The 24,880-nt window shown below is 39.7% G+C and overlaps 2 protein-coding genes across 9 annotated transcripts in view; one reads left to right on the top strand and one right to left on the bottom strand.

Annotated features, from left to right (window-relative positions):
• Window positions 1-6,541, top strand: part of FAM81B (family with sequence similarity 81 member B) — a 35,898-nt gene extending 29,357 nt beyond the window's left edge. The window contains exons 9-10 of the mRNA XM_042452377.1: window positions 1,533-1,728; window positions 4,687-6,541. Coding sequence (XP_042308311.1) covers window positions 1,533-1,728; window positions 4,687-4,817 — 327 coding nt within the window. The 3' untranslated portion in view covers window positions 4,818-6,541. The remainder of the gene's footprint in view (window positions 1-1,532; window positions 1,729-4,686) is intronic.
• A 1,429-nt stretch (window positions 6,542-7,970) lies between these two features.
• The window catches only part of TTC37 (tetratricopeptide repeat domain 37), a 64,718-nt gene continuing 47,808 nt past the window's right edge, over window positions 7,971-24,880 (bottom strand). For 7 of the 8 annotated variants that reach the window (XM_042449411.1, XM_042449412.1, XM_042449413.1 and 4 more), the window contains 9 exons: window positions 22,761-22,814; window positions 22,534-22,645; window positions 20,236-20,364; window positions 18,718-18,839; window positions 16,184-16,342; window positions 12,721-12,873; window positions 11,999-12,129; window positions 11,053-11,176; window positions 7,971-9,075 (listed from right to left, as the gene is read on the bottom strand). In XM_042449411.1, coding sequence (XP_042305345.1) covers window positions 8,995-9,075; window positions 11,053-11,176; window positions 11,999-12,129; window positions 12,721-12,873; window positions 16,184-16,342; window positions 18,718-18,839; window positions 20,236-20,364; window positions 22,534-22,645; window positions 22,761-22,814 — 1,065 coding nt within the window. In that variant the 3' untranslated portion in view covers window positions 7,971-8,994. Of the gene's footprint in view, window positions 9,076-11,052; window positions 11,177-11,998; window positions 12,130-12,720; window positions 12,973-16,183; window positions 16,343-18,717; window positions 18,840-20,235; window positions 20,365-22,533; window positions 22,646-22,760; window positions 22,815-24,880 lie in introns of those variants that run through there. The other variant, XM_042449418.1, reaches the window with a different exon arrangement.

Here is a 24,880-nt window from a genome sequence, read left to right as displayed (position 1 = left end):
ACTGGAAATCTCCAGGTAGTCTGTTAAAATGTTTGAATCTTACTAAGGTCTTTTTGAGAAATGCATTATATTCTGGTGACTTTCTGTGGCTTTGGTAATTTGGTCAAGCTTTCTGATGAGCTTACAACTTACAGGCTGCTGTTATTTATGTAAGGCTCCTGTCAGCAATACTTAATCACAATAAATGTGGTGGATGTCAAATGTGCTGAAAGTGAAATGAATATTTCACAAAGATTAAGTTGTTTACAGGCTTTCTACACAAACCTAGGGATTGCTTTATGTATTTTGCAACACGTTTCTCTTGTGTTAGTCCTACTCCTGGCTCTGTCATCTATCTATCCCTATTAAGAAATATTTTTCTTTTACACAAAAATCTCCCTGTAATAGGGTAAGAATGTTCTTCACTCACCTCACTCTGTTGCAATAACAAGAAGCATAGGATGAACATTCATACAGTTGTGACTAATTCTGAATCCATGAGATGATGTGAACCCAGAACCATAAGATGGTGGCTAGAACTTCCCATTAAGATGACCTCTGAAAGGAATCTAAACATTAGCGGATAAAAGCCCACCATGGGTTTTGTTCTGTGCCTCCAAGTTGTTTATGACTTATGGCAGTCCTAATGTGGCCCTATAATGGATTTTCTTAGTAAGATTTCTTTGGGGGGTGGGTCGCCTTTGCCTTCCTCTGAAGCTGAGAGAGTGTGACTCACCCAAGGTCACACAGTGAATCTCCATTGCTGAGCAGGGAATTTACTTTTATTTATTTGATTTATATCCCGCTTTTCTCCAAAAAATGGGATTCAAGATCTCCAGAGTCGTAGTCCAATACTCAAACCATTGCTACAGAAGTTACATACTCTGTTCACGGTTTTATTTGAATTCGTTCTTCAAAGGCATCTAGATATATATTGACCGTGTTTGCTAGGTGTGAAGAGTTGTCAGTGTGTGTCTCCTGATTTCAACATTGGTGTCCCTAAAGATCCCCACTGGGTATATTTTATTTATATAAACGTGCTTCTTGTCCACCAAGATCAAAGTACCATTGTGATCCCCACCAGTTTTATCCACATAGGAAAAGGAAAGAGATTAAGCTGGGAGACTGTGACTAGCTCAAAGTCACTATAATGAGTTTCATTACTAAGTGGGGATGAGAACATTTGTAACTTGGCTGCTAGTCCAACCATTATGACAGATGGGTTCTCATCTCAAATTAAATGAACTGCTACATGAACATTAGACATTTCTGTTTAATTTGGTAAATTAAATATCTATTTGTAAAGTACAATAATGGAATGGTATCAAAAAAAATCTCTCTTGGATAAAATCAGACAGCACCTAAAACAAGTTATTCCATGAGGATTTAAAAAATAAAAAAAGCTAGACATTTTCTTGTTATGTCTATACAGCAAAGAATGTAATAGGAATGACAAGTAATTTAATTCATGCTTCAAAGCCATTTTTGTTGGAAATGGTACAATGTTCTTATTTTGTAATTATACTGATATCTTATAATGCATCTTTCAAAAGGAAACCATGGAAAAGAAAATGGAAGATGGTTTTTATTTCATCTCAAAAAGGATAGAAAATACAGATAAAAGAGAGCAATTTGACACAGAGCTGAGCCAATTTAAAAATGATCATAATAAACTCCATGCAAGGATCACTAGATTTGAAAAACTGATGTGGGAAGAGCTGGAAGAAATCAAGAATGAATATAGATCAGGTGAGGCATTTCTTTTAAAAATAAATACATTTTAAGAAAGAAACTACCTCCTTCATGCTCTAGATATGCTTACAAAATTTGATCAGGAAGAAAATTAAAATCATTATATTTGTAGTCCATTCATGATTTGATGAAAGATGGTTTTGTCAGAAATAACAAATTTTGTTTTGGTGAGTCAACCAACAATTTTCTTATCATTCTAAAATTGAGACAAAGGAGGAGTAAAGTCAAATCCAGTTGCAATTACCAGACTTGTCTTTTCCATAGCACTTAGCTCCAGGATTATCCATACTGTTCAGAAACTTTTGGATAGTCTAAATCCAAGTATTATTTCCAACTAGAGTAGACTAATTGAACCAGTCACATATGATTAGGTGTTAACTTACCTGGAAATCCAGGAAGGAACAACAAAATCTTATGTATCTGCTATAGCCACTGTCTCTTTATTTTAAAGTATGTTTTAGATTGTGAATTGTTTAATTGTTATTTTATGGGGGGATATTGGGATTTGGGATTGTACTGTTTAACTTGTAAATTGCCCTGGTTGTCTCGGACAGAGAGCCATAATATAAATAAAATTTGTATTATTATTAATTTTTTTATATGGCCCTCAAATGTATATCATCTAGTTGTGGAGCAGTTTGTTTTGGCAATAATCTCTTCAGACCTTTTCCAGATGAATACACTGCCAGTTAAGAAAGGAAAAGCAACAAATACAAAACAAAGCTCCTGGTTGCAGTCCTAGCTCTTTTGTAGTTGCTTCAATTGTTGTATTACCAACTGTCTTCAGAGTGTATATTGTGGAAAGGCAGAGTATACTTTTAATTTTAAAATAAGACACATCTGAATATGGCAGTTAGATTGATTACAGATACATCCAGGAGTGATCACATCACACCAATCTTAAGATCACTCCACTGGGTGCCAATTAGTTTCCTGGCAAAATACAAAGTGTTGGTTATTACCTTTAAAGCCCTATATGGTTTGCGTCCAGGTTACCTACAGAATTGCCTCCCCCCCCCCAATATAATCTGCCCTATACACTCAGGTCCTCTGGGAAATGTTTGCTTCAACTGGCCAGGACTAGACTGGCAATGGTTTCCCAGGTCTGAAACACACGAGCCAATAAGGTGGCTTCCTGCTGCTTTGCAGGTGTGGCATTCAAATGATGCACATCCCCAAAGCAGCTGGAAACCATTCTGTTGCCACAATCCAGTCCAGGGACTGGATGAGGGAAAACGAACTCAAGCTGAATCCAGGTAAGACGGAGGTACTTGTCATAGGAACCCCTAATCTGGGAATGGAGTTTTGTCAGCCAGTTCTGGATGGGGTCACACTTCCCCCAAAGGACTCCGCCTGCAGTCTAGGGCTGCTCCTTGATTCGTCGCACTAAGTGACTGCTCAGGTGGACATCACAGTCAGGAGCACTTGTTATCAGCTTGGGTTGATATGCCAGCTGCACCCCTTCCTGGAGTCAGGAGACCTTGAAACAGTAGTACATGCGCTGGCAACCTCTCAGCTTGACTTCTGCTATGCGCTCTACATGGGACTATGCTCGTACCAAATTCAGAAACTTCAAGTGGTACAAAATATGGCAGCCAGGTTGGTCTTGGGCACAGTTAGAATTGCCCACATTACACCTGTTTTAAAAACTCTCCACTGGCTGCCTATTAGTTTTGGGGCAAGGTAATGTGTTGGTTATGACCTTTAAATCCCTACATGGCCTGGGTGCTGACTAGTTGCAGGAGCGCCTTCTTCCACACAATCCTTCAGTCCTCTGGGAAGAACATGATGCATTCTAAGAAGACCAGACGTCTAGGCTCTGGAACGGCATGCTGGACAAGAACCATCATATTACCACCTTGGAAGCCTTTTAAAAGGCCATTAAGATGGATCTTTTCTGGCAGGCCTTTCCAGATTAGCCCTTCGAGATTAGCCTCCCCTAGTGCTACCATTGGCCCCTGTTCCTCCCTCCCAGAAGAAGAAATCTTCCCGCCCAACTCTACCCCAAATTTTAGGGAACTCACTTGGATTGTTTTAACTCAGTTTATCATTTAATCTCTTTTTATGAACTTGACTTATGATTGGGGGAAGGGTTTGGGATATGGGGTTGTTTTTCGATAGTAATTTTAACTGTACCATATTTTCTCTTTATATTGTTGTAATCCGCTTTGATTCCTTGCGAAAAAGTGGAATATAAATAAATTGTATTATCATCATCACCATCCTCATCAAAAAGAGGATTAAATCTGACTCCTGGCAGCACCAGTTTGGGACTGCAGTAGCGGTGACCCACTTCAGGAATAGTAAAAATGCTACATATTATTATACTTTAGTGGAATGGTTTCAGTGAGATCTAAAGAATTTGCAGTGATTGTGATGCCACTATTAAAGAAGCAGAACATATGTTTAAAAAAAATCTATAGGTACAGTAACAATAGAAATGTATTATTCATTTTGCTTTGAACTGTAGAATGATATTCCTATTTTTATGAAAGTACCAAATTGAATTCTTCCATTCAAAGAATTTACATGATGGTAACAGACCTAGACACCCTCAAAGCACCAGACCCATCTGATCTTGGAAGCTAAGTGTGCTCAGCCCTTGTTAATACTTGGATGGGAGACTGAGGTGTAGGCTATATTTCAGTGGAAGACAATGGCAAACCATCTTTAAGTGTTTCTTGCCTATGAAATCCATGGGGTCAACATAAGTCAACAGGTGACATGAAGGCGCATGCACATGCGCAAACACACACACATTACTACTGATGTACATTGGTATCTCATCTTTCAACAGACTTGATTCTTTAAAAATGTACTTTTATGGAATGAGATGTAATTTAGTCAGTATACTTCAAATCCAGCAGTTTGTAGATGAAGGGCTGCCAGCCTTTAATAGATAAGGCATAGTATTGAAAAGTGTTTATCAACTTATGTATGATTTCTGTTTCACAGGGTTTCAATCTATACGTGATTCTCTTAATGCACTCAAACAAATACAATCAACAAAGCTGAAACTTGAGGAAGAAAAGTTCAAGCAGGACATGAAGAAGATACAACGAAAGATAACTGAACTTCAAGATTAATGTCATTTTTTAAGCATTCAGGGCTGTGCCTTCCTGAGGACACATTCAACAAATTGAAAAACATTAGAGTCTTGATCCTAAACTTTGTTTTCCTGTGTCTCCATAAGAATAGTAACATATTGTATATTACCACTGCAGCAATCCTTAGCAGATATGTATCAAATCTAACTGAATCATATTCAGATATGGAATAATTTACATTTTGGAGAAAATAAAATTCAGCAGCTGCCAGTAACTGTACCTAGTGTAATATGCTAAAATTATCCAACCTTGAACCAGGTTTGTTATTTCACGTATTCTAAAAACAAGCCTGCTAAAACCATGGGTGAGTGAAAAATAGATTTGGATCTATTGGTAGATGCCTTGGTGAGTAAACGAGCAAGGATTTGAAGCTCCCAGTTCTTAACAGAGCAACAAAGTAAAACTCACCTTGAATTACATTGTTGAAATGAAGGTAGCTTGGACTCCTGGTATTTTGTGTAAAGGAAGATGAGCTTCTTTCAGTTGTGGTTCTTCAAATAGGATCCAGAGTTCTTTAATTCTAAGTATCTGTCTTTTGCATCAAACTAGTTGGCAGATCTTGGGGTAAAAACAGTGATCTTAAGCTGAAATTTGGCCACAGATGAATTACAAAACTCGAGTAAATAATGATGATATGGAAATAGTTTTAAATTGTAACTATTGTACTTTGGTTATATCATGAAATGACATGATTCACTGGAAAAGATAATAATGCTCAATAAAGTGGAAGGCCACAGGAAAAGAGGAAGACTGTCTCACAGATGGTTTGACTCAATAAAGGAAGACAAAGGCCTAAGTTTACAAGACCTGAGCTGTTGAGATCCAGGGCTCTTAGAGGTCTCCCATCTGTGGGATCAGCCATCAAGTTGGTCAAGGACAACTTGATGGCAAATAATAGTAATACACCTTTGGGCTCTTTCTGGACTGATGTGGAAGCAAACCATTAAAAACAGAAACAGAAGATCTGGTTTCCTCCAGCATACCTGAGAGGTCCAAGAAATGAATATCCTGCCAGTTCCCTCTACTAAATTTTTACCTTCCCATGTAGAGGTGACTGGAATGATGTGCAATAGAGTACAAAAAGTCTTGTTTAGGAATGATTAGGAAGTAAACAATGCAAGAACAAGGAAAGTGGCTTTTACCCACAGGCTGTAATGTATATTGCTAAAATCTCCCCAGTCACCCAAGTCATTCACTATAACAAGGTTCGTTTCAAAGTATTTTTATAGACACAGAGTTGCAAAACACCACACTGTACATCATTTTAATATACAAAGGGCTTGAAAAATTGACATGAGACTTGGTAATGTGAATCTTGAATTTCTTGAAAACTATTTCTCCTAAAGATATTGAATACTTCTGGAGACAGTAAGAAAGCCAACGTTTTTAGGTTTACTGCAATTATTATCCAGTCTTAAAGCTAAAATTGTAATTTTTAGAGAACTAATAGGAATTCTTGGTAAATTCAGTTAGTATTTTATTGTTGTATTGATTGCAAATTGTACTAAGTGTCTTTTAAGGTTGTGAGGCAGGAGGTATAAATAAACTATATTATTATTATTATTATTATTATTATTATTATTAAAATGACATGTAAACTAATGAATATAATGGTTTTGGTAGTATAAGCAAATTAGTTGCTGAAAGCCACAATTAATAAAGACTTAAACTAAATGGATGTTGATGCATTTCACTCAAAAATATACTGCATATATACAACTATAAGTCAACCTCATGTATAAGTTGAGGGCAGGTTTTGGGGCCAAAATTATGGATTTCAATATGGCAAGTGGATAAGTTGAGGGTAAAACCTAGGGAAACTTAACAAAAGATCTAAAGCAGGGGTCGGCAACCTCCGGCCCGTGGGCCGGATGCGGCCCGCGAAGGCCCGGCTGCTCTTGCCGCCGCGGCTTTTCGCCGCTCTGGGCGCTGCCATTTTGGGCGAAAAAATGGCGGCGAAGTCTTGCGCGACCTTCCTGAAGTCGCGCGAGACTTCGCGCCATTTTGGGCGAAAAAATGGCGGCGCCCATACGGCCTCTGGGCTATAGGCGCGGCCATTTTTTCGCCCAAAATGGCGGCACCCAGAGCGGCCCCGCGGCATCGGCGGCGGGCCTAGGAGCCCGCTGCATGCCTCTTGGGAACCCAAGGGCTTCCAGGCGGCAGGGGGGCCTCTGGGAGGCCCGCTGCCGTCTGGGACCCTCCCAGGCGGGCTCCCAGGCAGCAGGGGCCTCTGCGGGGCCCGCTGCTGTGCCCTGGGGGCCCTGCAGAGGGCTCCCAGGGCGGCAGGGGGCCTCTGGGAGGCCGCTGCCGTCTCTGGGGCCCTGCAGGAGGGCTCCAGGGCGGCAGGGGCCTCTGGCAGGGCCCGCTGCCGTCTCTGGGGCCCCCAGGCGGGCCCAGGGCGGCAGGGGCCTCTGCGGGGCCCGCTGCCACTCTGGGGCCCTCAGGGGGCGGCTCCCAGGCGGCTGGGGGCCCCTTGGGGCCCGCTGCCGTCTCTGGGGCCCTGCAGAGGGCCCAGGGCGGCAGGGGGCCTCTGGGGGCCCGGGTGCCATCGCTGGGACCCTCCAGGAGGGCCTCCAGGACGGCAGGGGGCCTCTGGGAGGCCTGGTGCCTCACTGGGCCCTCCAGGGGGTCCTCCAGCGCTGGCAGCCCCCCCCCCCAGCTTTTTTGCTGGTCTCTGCGGGCGAGGGCCCCGAGGGGCCAGCAAAAATGGGGAGGCCTGGCCCCGAGGGTGGAAGCTGCCGCCCCCCGGCATGCGGCCGCCCCCACCCCTGGAGGGTGGAAGCTCCACCCCCGGCATGTGGCCGCCCCGCCCCCAGAGGGTCGAAGCTCCACCCCCCAGCTTCGGCCCCCAGTCGCCTGAGGACAAGCAACCCGGCCCCCGCTCAAAAAGGTTGCCTACCCCTGATCTAAAGGATGAAGTAAGGGAAAACAATATCCAAGAACCTATAAAACCCCAGCAGGTATAATTGTTTGTGCTCACATTAAAGGATGGATAGATGAAATTGTAGAGGGGATGGTTCCTTTTTTATGTAAGAGTTAAAGTACAGTACTTACAGTATATTGACCTGCGGATAAGTCAGCTCAGTTTTTTGGGGTCAATTTTTTGACTAAAATTTCTAGACTTATACATGATACAGTAATTCTCCAGAGGAAAAGCAATCAAATAAAGGATTAGTTCGGAAATTCCTTTTGCAAACTTATATATATGTTTCTCTAGCAGCCATATTGGGTCTATTAATAAATTTCAATTTAATACAATGCAACCTTTAAGATTTCAGTACATAACAGAAAACTGCAATGAAAGGAAAGGAAAGGTTTCCCCTTCAGTTGTATTTTTGCTAAAAGCCCTATTTCCCAGGTACTAATTATCTTTGCTATGCACATGATACAGCAAAAAGCAAGGTTTAAAGGAGAGAAATAGCATAAAAGAAAATGTTAATCCTCCTTCAGATCATAGGAAAGTTCCTTTTAGGGGCTAAAGTTCCAAGAAACCTCAGCTGCTTGCCATGCTGGCTTGATCATTCTGGGAGCTATATTCCAAAAAAGGAAGTTATTAAGCTTTGTCCTTTCCTCAAAACACATAATCAGCATGGCTGCTAGAGAAAATGCTATTTTTAATTTCTTCTAGATGTGAAAAACTAAGTGATGTTTTTAGGATTCTGAGTTGTCAAACTGGCATTGAAGGACAAAATGTAGACATTCTGTAAAAGTGTTTCAACATGCTATACAGATTAAGTCCACAAAGTCACCTTTGAATGAGAATATGTAGAAGGATTACTTCTAAATGGCAATAAAATGGTTACTGTAACAAAACAACAACACATGCTGTGGGGTTGAATATGACTCACTTTGTTTCAAAACTCAAAACATGTTCCACTTTGCACCACAGCAGATGCCAACTATGTGTTACCTTTGTTCTTCACAAATCCATGAGTATATCCTGGAATCTTAAAAACAAGTAAGCTTGGGTTGAAAACAAATCAAACGAACTTCAACTGAATTTGCAATTGACAGTTTAATAACACAATCCTTTTAAAAATATTTTTGGAAATTACACTTGAAAGAACAGAAGGCTTGACTTTAAGGAACAATTGCTCTGCGGAGGTTGAAGCCATGCCTTTCAGGAGACTGTTCTGCCTCATCAACAAAATTCATGCTAGGATGCCATTGCTGCAAGTTTCTTATCTAGCTCCAAAGCTCGAACATCTCCATTGGCTTTAGCATTTGCTACAAGGGCCTGCAGAAAAATATGGGAAGAGAGAGGGAAACGTTTGTGGAGGGAAGAGAGAATCGTACATTAATACTACTAATATTAGTATGGGAATAAAAATTATTCATTTATTTGCTAACAATTTAAAAGATAAAGCAGTCACTTAATCATGAGAGTCCCAGGTCTACAGAAGTAGATTGCTTCTGTGTGCCATCTGGCTCTGAATCTTTGTCAAAGAGAATGCAATGGGAGCAAAACAAACTCTTACTCCTGCCTCAGACATGAATTGATCCTCTTTTGGACCAGAAAACAATAATGGGATCAGGTATTTCTTTTGCAAAGCACTGCTGGTGCTTTATTGAAGCAGCACAAATCTGTAAGCAACAAACCGTTTCTTATGGAGCATTCTTCAAATATTAGACAATCCTCTCTTCTCAAATAAATCAAATGCAATCCTCTAGTTTACTCTAATTAAGCTGGGGGATACTTTTTCCTCTTTTTGATGCAACACAAAGATTAACAATGAATGATTAATACTACAATTTCACAAGTATTTCTCATAGCATGAATAAACCTATTTTAACTATTTTAAGGAACTGGTCACTTGCATCTAATACATTTTGAATTATTTTAAAAATGTCTCAACCACTTTTCTGCTGGACAGTAAATGGTGTGCATCAGAACAGCCCATGGTGGGATAAGCATTTACAAAAAACAATAACAGTAAGACAAAACAAACAAACAAACAAAGAACAAAAATAAACCCAACAGCAAAATCAATAGCCTAGGTATATTCCAGATATTATCTGGACCAACGAGGTGACAGAAGCTGTAGGTTAGGGTACTCTTGATGACCTCCATGGTCAGAGACGAGGAGAGTTTCTGTGGAATACAGTGTGCCTGAATGCACCACTTAATGAGGGCAGGTTAGTAGTCTATATAAGGCCTGGCCGCCCCCTCCTGAGCATCTTTCTATCTTTGGAGCACAGCCCACTTTTCTGCCCTCAGTGCAGTGTGAGTTTATTGGTTGCTGTGCAGCTGAGTAGGAATTTTCTCCACTTTACCTGTTTTTTGTGTGTGTGTTTTGCCTACTCCATACTGTATCTGAGGGATTTTGATGGCTTGGGGTGGCATCTTTAAATAGGCTGTCATTTGGCAGGCAGTCGGGGGGGGGGGAGGGATTTAAGACTTCAGTGTATACCTTGGCATCCTTTCAGTGAAGGGTAGGGCTCTGGAACAGCCTCTATACTGTAGGTACTGGGATTCAGAAAGTGGGGAAGACGTCTACCTTTGAGGCCAACCAGGGGATTTTGCTCTCACTTATTTTGATATTGCACATGTACAGGTATTTTAATGTGTTTTTAAATTTTGCTTTGTATAATGAGAATGTATTTTAACCATGTGTAACTTTATATGTGTGCTGTTCTCCATTAGATCCTGAAACTTGGGTGGGAGTACCCTTCCAATAAGTGGCCGGTCAGGGAACAACCCAATGGTTGGAGTCTCCTTGGGGCTCAGGTGGAAAGGCTGAGGAGGTAGTAGACACCTGGCTTCAGCTGGGCCCACATCAGTCTTCTCCCCCCTCTTGCTTCTTTCATGTTCAATGAACTTAAAATAGGATATGGGTCAATTAAAGTGGCCCTTATAAAACCCAAATTTCTGTGTCTGGTCTCATTATTCCATGGTTGGTCATCAGTATAATTCACACTATATCAAGAGCTTCAGATAGGTGAAGAAAAAGCTTTAACACTATATCAAAAAGTCTATAAACATGTATTTCAGCTGGACCTCCTAGAAAGGCTATTTCATAACTGCAGTACTGTCACTGCAAAATATATGTCCCAACAGTCAATATGTCTTAAGTTCCCAAACAATGAATGCAATGAATGGAAAAGAAAATAAAGCCTGCACTTGCTAATCTCAAAAAACAATCTCTAAATTCGCTTGAATTTATCTAATCCATAGAAAAAGGTTTTAAAGGGCATTTGTACAATAGCTGCTTACGTCTATTAATTCATAATCATCTTTGGCATATAAGTGTCTTAAGAGATACCATCGGGCAACTGATACTATGGTTTCTGGATACCCAGGTTGATATACCACTCTTTCTAACATGCGGCGGGTGTCTCTACAAAGACAACAGGAAAAAAAATGTAAGAATAACAGGATATTTTAGGATGTAATGAGAAAATTACTAGGAAATAGACCAAGTTGGTACCATTGCAAAAGACTCAGTTAGGAACACACATTCAAAAATCTGCTATCTACATTTGCATAGCCAAATTCTCACACGGAATTGAAAGGCTCACAGGAAAGTAGCACAAAAGTTTGTGTCCTGAAGCAAAATATATTTGAAATTATAAATACAGTTATATCAGAATGAAATGCTAGATCACTCTGTTAAAACGAAGAAGACAGTTACCACTAGCCACCTATTGGGTAAATGTGAACTGCCTACAAGTCAGAGAAGTTTTAGTAATTACTAGGTTAAACTTCTTGATTGGGATTCAAAAAATGTTACTGTCAGGGGACTGTATAGACAGACAGAGATCATGTTTGCTCTTTCTCTAGAGATTTCCATTCCCAAAGTGACAAGCCACCTGTCTGTTTTAAACACAGTAACTTAGCAAAATTCACTGAAGCAACCAGTTGCAGGAATCACTTCCTTACTAATGGGTGTATTACTTCTGGCCTTCCAGACATTCTTGCACTACAGCTCCCATCAGCTATCACCTCTAACTATGCTGGTTTAGTGCTGATGAGAGTTGCAGCCTAGTAGCATCAACAATGCTACAAGTTGTTTACCAGTGTTGTTAAGTCTGCCATATAAATATTTCCTGAATCATAAGATTTTAAAGTCAATTTCACTGGGTATACATTCTCACTTAATCACTCAAATAGTGATTAAAAGCATACATTGCTTTCATATAACATACAAAGCAGTACACACCTTGACCCCATTTTGCGGTTGTACTGCAGAAGAGCTTGTAGTAGAACACTCAGTGGGCAGAAAGTAAGTTTCAACGCTTCTGTTGTGGCTTCCTGAACCAATAACGGCCAGCGATCATTTGAAATGTTAGCCTTTAAACAAAAACATTGTTAAAAATTATCTCCATTAGTACACCGTAATAGTCTATAGATTTTAACTGTTAGATTGCTTACCCTTTTATCAACATATAAATGTGGAAAAATTATAAATATTATACAATGCAACAGCTTTATGAAAATTTTGGTACCTGGGAGCAGCCAACACTACAGTAGCTATTTTAAAAAAACTGTTGGAAAGCTGAAAACTGCCTCCTCCCATATGAAGAGACTGACTGAAATTTAAAATCTTCAGCAGAAGCCATTGTACATCCAAACACCTTGTGAGACAGCAGTGGTATCACTGGATAGTGCAGTGGGTGCAGACTCAACTAAGTGACACCTCAGAGGAGTGGTGACACTGAGAAGTGTTGATGGCTCACCAATGCAATTATTTTTACAGTACATCTGTGATGAAAGGCGATTAATGTATATTAACTTAACATACATGTTTTATGGAGAAAAAGTATAACCACAGATTTTCTCTGATTTTACTCATAACAGGGAAATGATAGGCACTCTATTGCATTTTAAACACAGGTGACTATGCTCAGCTCATTTAATAATTGCTTAACTTAGCTCTCTTACCATGCAGATTTCCAGGGCAAGCTTAGCAAGTCTTAGTAGGCTAGAGAGTTTCCCACTCTGATTGCCCTGCTGGGATGCCAGCTGTAAACTTTTTCGGTAACACATCTCTGCAGCAACCATCATTCCTTGGGATTGGTATACCTGTGCTAACCACTGAAGAGAGGAATAAAGCCCATTGTTCAGAGCTGCAGCTTTGTTTTTATTTTGTGATTTAATAGGTACTGCCTAGTCTCACAGTTGCATTCAGCATTCCTTTTAAAAGAAAACCAACAGAGAACAGAGAAGATTACTTTGGAGCAGGGATGAGCAACATGTAGCTGCAGGTTGCATTTGGCCACCTTACTCACTTATGTTGTCTATCACCCTTAGACACTTGGATTTTGTTTATGACAGAAAAGGGTGATAGGGTAAAAAAACAAATGATCAAACAAAAGAACTGGGAGTATTGTTCACAGTATGTTTACCAGTATTATATCATGCTATGCATTAAAAATAAACTCAGTTATATGAGTACCAGTGTTTATGTAGTCATAAACCACATTATCCGTAAATACAAGAGGAAGGTTATCAGAATGTTCGGGGAGCCCCAGGGTCTTAGGAAGCAGAACTCAGCAAACCTCTGAGGTAGTGGGAACACTCCCAAAACAGCCAAATGAGAACTGAACATTCTCTGTAGGTACTGAATTGTAGCAGCTGTGGGTGAGAAGAGGCAAAAGATGGAGGGGAATGTAATGGAAAGTCTGGAAACCTAAACAGGACTGCTCCATGCAGCACTAATGGCTCATGCTTAATGTTGTAAGACAATTCTGAAATTTGTACAGCTGTTTCCAACCCAAAAATCTATAATAGTCTGCTATATTGAATAATTAGTTGTTGTTGTTTTTTAAATCATGTTGGTAAGCACATTTGATTAGGTGACACTTAGTTTGTTAGATCAATAACAGGTAACCCAAAAGAGAAAGCTAGCAAAAATTATTTCCAATATGCTAGATGTGTTTAAATTAATAAAATCAAATTTATTAAGCAAAGCTGTATTACATAAGACTGTCAAACAAGATTAATGATGAGCAATAGAATGTTTCCTTCAGCACTTTATTGTATTGCTGTTGCTGTATGCCATCAAGTCATTTCTGATTTATGGTGACCCTAAGGTGAAACTATCATAGGGTTTTCTTGGCAGAATAAGGAGTTTGCCTTTGCATTCCTCTGAAGCCAAGAGTGTGATTTGCCCAAGGTCATAGAATCCTAGAATTGAGAGACCACAAGGACCATCCAGTCCAACTCCCTGCTATGCAGGAATACATAATCAAAGCTCTCTCAACACATGACTATCCAGCCTGTTTAAAAACCTCCAAAGAAGGAGATTCCACACCACTCTAAGGCAGCATATTCCACTGTCGAACAGCTTTTGCTGTCAGGACGTTCCTCCTAATGTTTAGGCAGAATACCTTTTCTTATAGTTTAAATCCATTGCTCTGTGTCCTAGTCTCTGGAGCAGCAGAAAACAAGTTTGTTCCATCCTCACTATGACATCCCTTCCAATATTTAAACTTGGCTATCATGTCACCTCTTAACCTTCTCTTCTCCAGGCTACACATACCCAGCTCCTTCATAGGGCATCATATTGAGAAAATGTTACCCAATGCTTAGGAAGGGATTCATGTCCTGGTCTCCCAGTGTCTAGTCTAACAGTCAAACCACTACACCACACTAGCTCTCATTTTATTATATAGCCTTCCCCAAAATTTGCCTGATGACTTGGTGTTCAACTTCTTTTTGTCCTTTTCAGTTCTTGTCTCTGGTGTTAAAACACTTTTTCTTGCAATAAATAAAATACAAAAAGCCATATTTTCTGGGCAAATTATCAAGCCATTTATGTGAAAAATAATGGCATCAAACAGAAAACACAAAGACCAATTTGATTCTCAAGGTCAAACAGAGAAGCTACCAAATATCAATGTGATGATCTAAGATTAAAGTTATCGACTGTATTGATTCATCTACAGGTAACCATGTCAACCTTTATTGATTTTAATGGTATGAGCTTGAAGGAAGAAAGGAAGGAACAAAATGGCCAGATTATAAAATTTGCTTTGCCTGCAAAAAGTAGTTCCAATGTGTGTATGCATGACTAAGTGAAAGAGAGAGAGTACACGCTAGATTGTCCCTTCCCAGTATACTACTCTACAGGCCGACATTCCTACTGAAAGATCAAAACAAAAAAACTCAGTCAGCCATGATCACCTCTTTGAGAGCCTGAGGGATACAAAGCTGGATCCTGATTGTAGGAATGTATAAAAAAGCAGACAGGATCAAACTTCCCTGAATGCTCTTTCCAACTGCAGTGTCTGCTCCAACATTCATGAAAATGCTACAGAGAGAATTGGGGGAGTCTGCTGAATAGGATATGGCTGTGGTTGGGGGGGGGGGGGATGTGGAGAGAGAATCAGTAGTAAAGCCCTAAATGGCTTGGGCCCAGAGTACTTGAGGGAATGCCTTCTTCCCTACTGTCCATCCTGCACACTAAAGTCCTCGGGAAGAAATCTACTACAGTCAAAAAGATCTAGGCTAACATCAGTCTCCCAGAGGGCCTTTTCTACTACTGCTCCAAAACTATGGAACGACTTGCCAGAGGAGATCCGTCACATTCCCACTCTGACAGCTTTTAAGAAAGCACTGAAGATGCATCTCTTCCGGTAGGCCTTTCCAACTTAGTTACACTCCCCAGATATAGAGATATTTGTCCCCTCATCTGTCTGTTCTTCCCTGCCTATGTTTCTACCTTTTTAAAAAAAGTCTTTAATGTTTTTATACTATTACTGTTTAATTCTGTTTTAGTACTGGGAATGGGGGCGGGGCGGTAAGTCTAGGGTTTGATATTATTTATTTTTTAACTCCATTGTAATGTGATGTATTTTATTGTTGTAACCCGCCCGGATTCTTCGTGATTGGGCAGGCTAGAAATAAATCATCATCATCATCATCATCATCATTGTAGTAGTTGGAGGATCTCATGCTAGTGGGGCAGTGATTCCATTTCAGGTTCTGAGTGGGCTTGAAGGAACTAGTCAAGGTGCTAGATCTTGTTTGAGATACGGAGTTTAGCACCTTGGCTAGCTTACTTTAAGTCTCAACCAAAACATGGATCCACCGGCCCACTGGCAATGAATCCACCAACTGCCACTGGGAAGGATTGATTCCTAACATTCATTTTGCTCACAGAAGGCAGCTCTACCTTATTTCCCAAGATCCTACAAGGTCTGTGTAGCTCAGTATATGCGTTCAGTAGGGCCGCCTTGAAAAACTGGTGATGGGGAGACACTTTGGTTCATAGTTACACTGAATGCATCTAATTTCCTTCCATGTTATCTTTAAGATGAGTTTTCACACGAGGCACTATGCCAAACTATGACTGGATATAATAAAGAGATTAGAAAATATGAACAAACATGTCTAGACTTACATGCCAAGCTGTAACTGAAGTGGAGTTGGACATAACTGCCTTTCGAAGCTCATCCAAGATGGTATCAGGAAGCTCTTTACGAGATCGCAAAAGTGGCTTGCACTGAACTTGTCTTAAAAGCAGGTACAAAGTTGGTTGCTCAGGAAATGTTTTTAATCCCTGGAAGCAAAAGACACTTTGATTGGAATAAGAGAAATAAACTGAAATAAAGGTTTTTGCAGACTGACATTCCATAAGTTGGATCTGCAAAGGCACAAGACTCATTTGTGTGAGGCACAGAGACCACAAAGAAGAACCAGGTATTCTTTGTTTTCAAGAAGCAAAAAGCAGAGAAGGGGTTCACCCACGCAGAAGATGCAGGAGGCAAGGCCAACAGGATGCAATGATTATCTGGTCAGTCAGTCAGCTAATACTTTCTTTGCTGAAACCCTATTATAATAATATTTCATAAGTAATTTCCAAATCAGTAATGATGACTGCTTGCAGTCCCATGTTGAAGAGCTGTAGAGCCAAGCAGGCTTTACAGGAAAACAATGAAATGTGTGCCTGTCTAATGTCTCAATAAATTCCACTTATGGATAAAAGCTGCATGAGTCAGAAATTATTCATTAATTACTAAACTGTATTTATTTATTAAACTTTGCTGTCATCATTATCTTCCATTTTACCTATTCTTACATTTCACACAAGATGGCTAATAGGCTAGGCAAGAGAGACAATACATAACTGTTCATTATGCTAGAGGAAGGATGGCCCCTTCTGACTTGGGGGCAAAATTTAGCCTGTGAAGCCTTCTTGTCTAGCTCCCAGTGTTTCCCTCTGACTGCCACACCCTCTCCTCCTCATCACTGTTGTTTATTTAAAGAGAGAGTAGGCTGGCCCAGTTCCATCAGGGGCTAGCCTGAAGAAAGAGGCCCCTCTCTTCATAATTGTCATCCTTCAGCCTGTGAGGGAGAGAATAGGCTGGCCCAGCTCCATCAGGGGCTGGCCTGAAGAAGAAGAGCCCTCCCTCCGGTCCATCTGCTTTGGTCCAGGCCTCAGAGGGAGAGATGAATACTGGACCTGATTCCCTCCCCCCCTCACCATTCCCTTCTCCTTTTGTGTCGTGTCTTTTAGATTGTAAGCCTGAGGGCAGGGAACCGTCTATTATCCCCTCTGTTGTAAACCGCTCGGATTCCCAGTGATTGGGCAGTATATAAATAAAACTTATTATTATTATTATTATTATTATTATTATTAAGAGGCAGGCCTATTAAGAATATTGGCAAATTTTCTCTTATTTTACAAAAAGCATGTCTCAATGAGTTGGGACACTGGAGGAGAAAAAAAACAGTGACTGCAAGTTTTTTCCACAAAGAGGTTTGCATGCAAATTACTTGAATTTAATGGTAAAAAAAACCTGCTGTATTTCGTACAAAAATACTGTAGTTTTGCAGAACCCCCCCCCCCGCCCAAGTGTGAAAAATAAGCAAAAGGATACAAAAATTCTCATAATCTCATCCAGCAAGGAGAAGCTTTTTTATTTTATATTTTATATTATTTTTGTATTTACATGGGAGAACAAAATAAGCAAAGATTAGAAATGGCCTTTTTCTTTTAATCTTTGTCCCTATTTCATCTTCTGCTGCCTAATCCAACAAAACAATTCTTCAAAAGAAGAATTGGGGGATGCAGCTCTCAACTGTTGTTTCATGTCCCTGACATACAAACACTGTTGGGAACCCACAAATGAAAAAAGGGGGAAATGTTCTCAGGTGGTATTTCATCACTCCTGGAGCAGTGGTTTACCCCTTAAAACCACTAACTTGGTAAAATACAGTCAAACATCAGGAGGTGTATGTCCCTTCCTAGTGCATTTTTGTTCACATTTTGTGAGAGCTGCCTCCCTCATCATTTGCACCTGCTGTAGAGGGCTTTACTTACTCTCCAACCATCTACTCTCATCATTGTTTGAGCTGCTTTTTCCAATTCTCAACATGGAAAAATATGTCCCTACTCCTTCCAGAATGCTAGTCTCACTTCTGAGTTGAACTGCAATCAATCATTCATTTATTATGGTCATAGACCAGCACAGAAGGAAAGAAGTCAATTTTTACCATGCAGTAAAATCTGACAAATAGCATAAAATACAAAGTGGTATAAAATACAATAAATACAATACAATAAATAAGTATGGTAAAATTTGACAATGTAGCAAGCACTAAGGGACACAAAGTACAATAAAAACATAAAATTGACATTCAATAATGATGAGGATGATGATGTTAATTCTGAAGCAGAAAAGTTAGTAACTCTAACTGCCCATAGTTTGTACATAATCCCCAACACATATGTCTCACATAACTGAATTGCAAGCACTCAGCTACTAGCATAAGCCACTGTCATGCAGAGAAGTCACATGTTTCAAATCAAGCAGAGAAACAGCTCTTATGCAACATGCTCACTGCAATTTCTTAACAAAAAAGTTGCACCACCTATATCGTGGCCCTTTCTTTGCCAACATTTATAACAGAAATTGCTGACAATGATTATACCTTTGTGCATAAAGCCTCAGCTTCTGAAGTTCTCCCTGTTTCATTTAAGCCAGTAATAGCTTGGAAAAGAGACCATTCTTCAAGAGCTTGGACATGGGAAACTGGGAGATCCTTTTCTTTAGCTAGAAAACAAATAACGTGCATTACTTCCAAGACCTTTTGCTAATCCATATACATATTCCACGCTTTAACAGTAGAAAACATATGCAATTGTGTGTGCGAATAATCAAGTAATTTTTGCACTAAAAGTAAACACTGACTTTGTACATGAAGAGGTTTCATAAGTTTAGCTGTTCGCTGGAAGCATAGGCTTTTGGAGCCCTCTTACATTCCACTCAAAAGTCTCTTAAATCTAACAACCCTTTTATCCTTCAGTTCATGGCTGCTTCTGCTTCCTGCTGCCCCAACTTATACAGGGAAAGAAAAGGCAAAACTTGACTTACTACAAGTATACACAAAATAATTTTTTTATTTCTTAATGCACATAAAGCATAGTGTCTTGAATAACATTTTTGATCTGCAATGGAAATCACAAAATGCTAGCAAAATGAGTGATAATATACTATTATTGACCACCAGACCTGTTAATTATTTTGGCTTCACAGTTAATAGTATGTAATGAATTCAGCTTTTATCTTTTTACACTAGTCCCAACTAGAGTAGATCTACTGAAATAAATGAAATTGACAAAAGGGTTGGCTTAGCATTCAGCAGTTCTTTCAATGGGTCTACTCTACTTAAGACTAGCAACTAGATTTCAGCCTTTTTTCATTTTTTTCAATATTTTTGTGACCATTAGAAACAGTACTGCAAAGATAATTAGAAGCAAGGTGATGTATATTTTTCTGTTGGTTCCTCTCATTTTCAATACAATGAAAGGATGAAGGAGCCACTAACTACTTCCCTTGGGCAGCCATGATCCCTGACATTTTCTCGGGCTTTATGTGGAAGAATGATGTGGTAAAATGGAATGCTGCATTTGTGCATGCAGTTTTAAAATGCTCCTTTTTCCAAGTCAAAACGTAGCCAAACAAAAGAGATTCTAGACTAGCTGGCCCTTTACTGCGCTAGCTCTATATTGGTAGGGAGACTCACAGGAAAGCATTCATAATTGTGTCCATTCCACATGCAACTTGATAACAGTACAGCTCATTCTGGCATTCATCGACTGCATGTGTAGACCAGGCCTTCTCACATGGAACACTGCTGTCTTTTCCCCTTGTGATAATGGCTCAAACCCACAACATATCTAGTGTGTATCCAAGTCTCACCCTTAAAGATTTTTAGATTGTAAGCCTGAGGGAAGGAAATCGTCTAATTAAAATAATAATTGTAAGCTGCTCTGAGAGCCTTTAGGGCTGAAGGGCAGGGTATAAATAAATAAATGGACAGAGTAACTTAACACAGAGCACAATGCACCAGTGTTTCAAATGAGAATGGAATAAAATTTCTAAATGTTTGCTCCTCAGATTACTTAATTTGTAACCAAAACCAAACAAAAACAAAACTACCCCTTACTTTTAGCTGAGATTGTGGTTACAATCATTTTTTCCAGGTTTGTCCTCTTTGGTTGTGTATTATGCAGACAGACAACCGTATTTTCGGCATGACAAGCAGCTAGGAGCACTGACCAAGCTGCCGGATCATCTGAAAGAAATATGAGCTAGCTGTCAGTTTCCAACTATGCCAACTGAATGATTGAGTAGCTAACCATGATGATGTACCCAGTGATGCAAAACCTAAGAAATAAAATAATATAGGCTCCCAGAATGCTTATGTCTTCAGTTCATATTATAAGACCAGTTTCTTTATCAGCAGCATAATATTGCAAAAATATTTCTTCAGAAATACAAAATACTACGGTGCTTGAAGAATTTTTTACATGCAGAGCTTGAAAGCTTAGTGAAAAATGGTTTGCTTCACTTAGTCTGATAAGGGACTCACAAGGACACATATGAAATTTCAAAGTGTTAACAAATAGGCTTTTCTGCATTCTGTCTTAGGTCCAAAACACACTGGAAAAATAATCCACTTTTAGACAGCTTTAACTGCCCTGGCTCAGTGCTAGGGAATCCTGAGAACTGCAGTTTCTTGTGGCACCAGAGCTCTCTGACAGAGAAGGCTAATTATCTCATAAAACTACAGTTCCCAGAATTCCCTAGCATTGGGCCAGGACAGTTAAAAGTGTCCTCAAACTGGATTATTTCTACAGTGTGTTTTGGACCTTAATATCCATGTGTCAGGAAATCAGGAATAATATTAAAAACCACCATGGCCCAAGAACAACCACAATGTCACATGTGAACATCACTCTGAGTTTAAATGTTAGTTTTAATTCTATGCACTCATCCCGAAACCTAGTCTCTAGGTCAGAAACTGAAATTTCTGTTCAGTGTAGGCATACCTCAGCTAACAAGGTTTCTGACCAAAAAAAAAAAAAAAAAAAAAAAAAGCTTCATTTTACAAATTCTTTTTATAGAATCCCAGATCCTCTTTTCTTGTTTTCCATGCAGGTTTTGTGGGGTGGTTGTTGTTGTTGTTGTTGTTGTTATTATTATTATTATGCAGCATTGGCATTGGGAAGATGGTGAAGGAGGGCTGGAGAAAGACAAACTTTCAGTTTTGGCTTGCAGCAGCGTGCCTGCAGTAAATAATACAATACAGTTGAGAAAGAATGGGTTTCTGTTTCAGGTGATCCTACTGTAACTGTGTGTGTTTACGCATAGCAGGTGTGGTAATCAGCTACCTCCAGAACCACTTACTGAGCATGTGTGAAAGGCAAAACAGAAAGAAAGTGGAAAAGCAGATTAGCCTGCCTCAACCTGGCATGTTGAAAAAGCAAAAATCTGTAAGATTTGCCATCAAAATAGGAACGTTTTAGAGCTTTTCATTTGATTTCCCTGCCTAGGAATTTAGTTCCCTGGAGTGCTCTGTGGCCACAGACAATGAAGAAAATGAACCACTCCTCATAAAATGTATGTTGGTATCTTGAAAGACCAGAAAGTGGCTATAACCTCTCTTGCTATATTTAGCTAGCAGCCCCTGTCATGCATGTAAGTCCTGGGCCTAGTGCCAGCTGTCACCAACCTTGCACCTGCATCTCAATCATATCCACAGAGGTTGGGATATGTTTTTTCTATAATCTTTCTCCATATAAGCAGCAAAAAGCTCAAATACATATATACATGCACAGCAATCAATCTGAAAGGGGTCTTTATTACCCTGAGCCTCATTCCTGAGAATTAACATACAAGAAAGGACTCTTCAGAACCTTTTCTCTGTGCCTTTCTGTGTTGTATAATTTGCCTGCAAAGCTATTAGTACTTCAGACCAGCTCAGTGCCCTTTGCCAGAGAAGCCTTAAAGTTTATGTTAGGAGAAAGAAAAGAAAAGAATAGAACATTGGGGAAAGGACAGCTGAAATATTTATAAATATTTATGGTTAAGAAGCTGCATTCCAATCAACAGCTTCGTTGCTAAGTCAAATGTTTACAGGGGCATCATCAGACACAGAATGTCTCCCTGCTACTGTTCTCATATCATAATTAGAGAAAATTATGTGACTCCATTTTGTTTTGCAAACAATTTCAACTGAAGAGTTTATAACCAAAAAAAATTCTAATACCCTTGCTTTATCAAGGGGAACTAGTAAGTTTATATTCTATGTGTCATAAATAAACATTACAATAAATGCATAATACTTTCATGCTGTTCAAAATAAGTATATAGTATTATGCTATTCAGCAAAGACAGTTGCCAGAAAATCCTGTTTATAATTAAGGATTCAGACTATTCTGTATTTAGAAATACACCTCACCTGGGGAAAGGTAGATTGCCTTTTGGATATTCTTCAAAGCATTGCTCTTCTCATTTTCAGCTTTGTGACATCCTATGGCCAATTGATTAACTGCTGTATTCAACAAGGCTTTCTAAACATACAAACACATAGCAAATGAATACCCAATGCTTTTTTTTTTTTAACTAAACAAAATCTTCACCCTTCATTCACTAGGTAAGAATTCTTTTTATGGAGAAACTACTAACCTTTCCATAGTTTAAATCAAGAATATGAGCAACAGTTCCTGCCACAGCCCCACCCTGCAAGGAAAAAATATTGATCAAGGTATAGCATGACAGAGTATTATAGCTTTGACAGATCAATAAGTCAGGAAAATTCTGCTCCCCTTCAGATCAATACATGTGAAAATGTCAAACAGGGTTGCACTTTTAAATATGCAGACTTCCTAGAATAATGAAAAATGTACTGTCTGTCTTCACATTTTCCCTTTGCCCATCTTTGCTACCAGACTGAGACAAGTGAACACTCCACAGAGATGGGGTGGAAAATATGTTGCTCTCCAGATGCTGTTGAGCTGCAAAGCCAATCGCCCCAACAAGCACAGCAAACTGTCAAGAATAATGGGAGTTGTAGTTCAACAGCATTTAGAAGGCCACACATTACCCATTCTTGTCTCATAAAGCAATGACAAAGAAATTCAGAGACAGTGGCCATCACTGTTGCCTCTAACACATTTAGACAAGTAAAACCTACAGTTAAGTCAGTTTGCTTCAGTAATCATAGCTCAGTAATTACACTATATCCCTCTGATAACATGGATATATTGAATTTTCCAAGAGGTGGAAAGTGCAGGCAAAAGTACCTGACCACAGAGGAGCACAGCTGGTGACAGTAAACACAGCAGACCATAGCCTTTAAACGTATTATGGGAGCTTTTATTTTGTCCACTTCACCTGTGTCATGAATAAACTAAACTATTTAATAGGTACTAGAGACCCATTCTGAGAGCATACCTGCCACCTGAAGTTCTTGAATTAAAGATGGGACACATCCCTTAAAGCAAGAATAAGCAAATGACTTTTTTTCATTCAAATGCTCCCCATACTCCCCAGGGCACCATGTTTTTGCCGCCCCCCCCCCCTCACCCAGGCCCTTTTATATCCTTGAGAGATTGCTTTTCTGTAGCAAAAAGTGACTTGGAATTTCCCAGTTATCTTCTCTTGAACAACAGGCATTTCCTTGGCCTAAAATGGCCTGGAGGAACAAAATGTGGTAAATTTGCCCACATAGCCCCAGCGAGCATTTGGGAGCAATTAAAAATATCACCAATTATAATTCTTAAAAACTAAAAAAGGGGATCTTGGAGCCTGCAAAACCATTGAATTTTCACCAACTTGAAATGTCAGGTACATACTGAGCACAAAATTTACTTTGGGGGGACCTGCGGGTATTCTTATTTTTTCATCCATACAGATTTAGTGTGCATCTACACTGTAGAAATAATGCAGTTTGACACCACTTCAAGTGCCATAGTTCCATCCTATGGAATCCTACGATTTGTAGTTTTACAAGATCTTTTGCCTTCTCTTTCAAAGAGTGATGGTGCCTCATAAAACCACAAATCCCAGGAGTCTGAAGGTTTTGTGGCAGTTAAAATGGTTCCAAACTGCATTATTTTTACAGTGTAAATGTACCCTAATATGCCATTTGAAAGATTTCTATGAAGAGAGTTTTTTAAAAATCACCTTTTCTGAATTTCTGCTCTAATTCTGCAAATAAAATTAAGTTTCTGTCTAATTTCCCTGTCATCACATCACATGTAAATAGCCGGAGATCTCCTCCAGAAATTTTCACCAAATTTCGGAAGGGATGTTTGGAATGGCCTCATTTAGTATATACACTCTGTGACTTACATTAAATTGGACTGTGGGGTAGTCCAATTATTTATTTATTCATTGATACAGAGTAGTGTGTTTCAGGGACGTAGGGAAGGGGGGGTTTGGCCCTGGGGGCCTTCAAGTTCCTTCCTGCCCCCTCCTCCCCTCCATCAAAACCACAGAGAAAGCTCAGAGAGAGAGAGAGAGAGAGGAGGGGGAGGGAGGGTTTTTTTGTGATTTCTTTCTCTTTCGTTTCCATCAGAGTCCGGCTTCCACTCCTCCGCCTCCTCCCCCCCCCTCCTCCCTTGTGCTTTTGCCAGAATAAAAGTCTCCGAAGAAGGGAAGGAAGGGGAAAAAGGAAGGAAGAATGATAGGGAGGGAGAGGAAGCGGAGAAAGAAAAAAGAAGGAAGGAAGCTTCTAAAGGGAAATATAAAAGAAAGAAAAGGTGACTTTTAACTTTCCTTTCAGCAGTTATACAATACAGTAA

Source organism: Sceloporus undulatus, chromosome 2 (assembly GCF_019175285.1).
Source record: "Sceloporus undulatus isolate JIND9_A2432 ecotype Alabama chromosome 2, SceUnd_v1.1, whole genome shotgun sequence".
Taxonomy (NCBI): domain Eukaryota; kingdom Metazoa; phylum Chordata; class Lepidosauria; order Squamata; family Phrynosomatidae; genus Sceloporus; species Sceloporus undulatus.
This window is presented reverse-complemented; position numbering and strand designations above follow the sequence as displayed.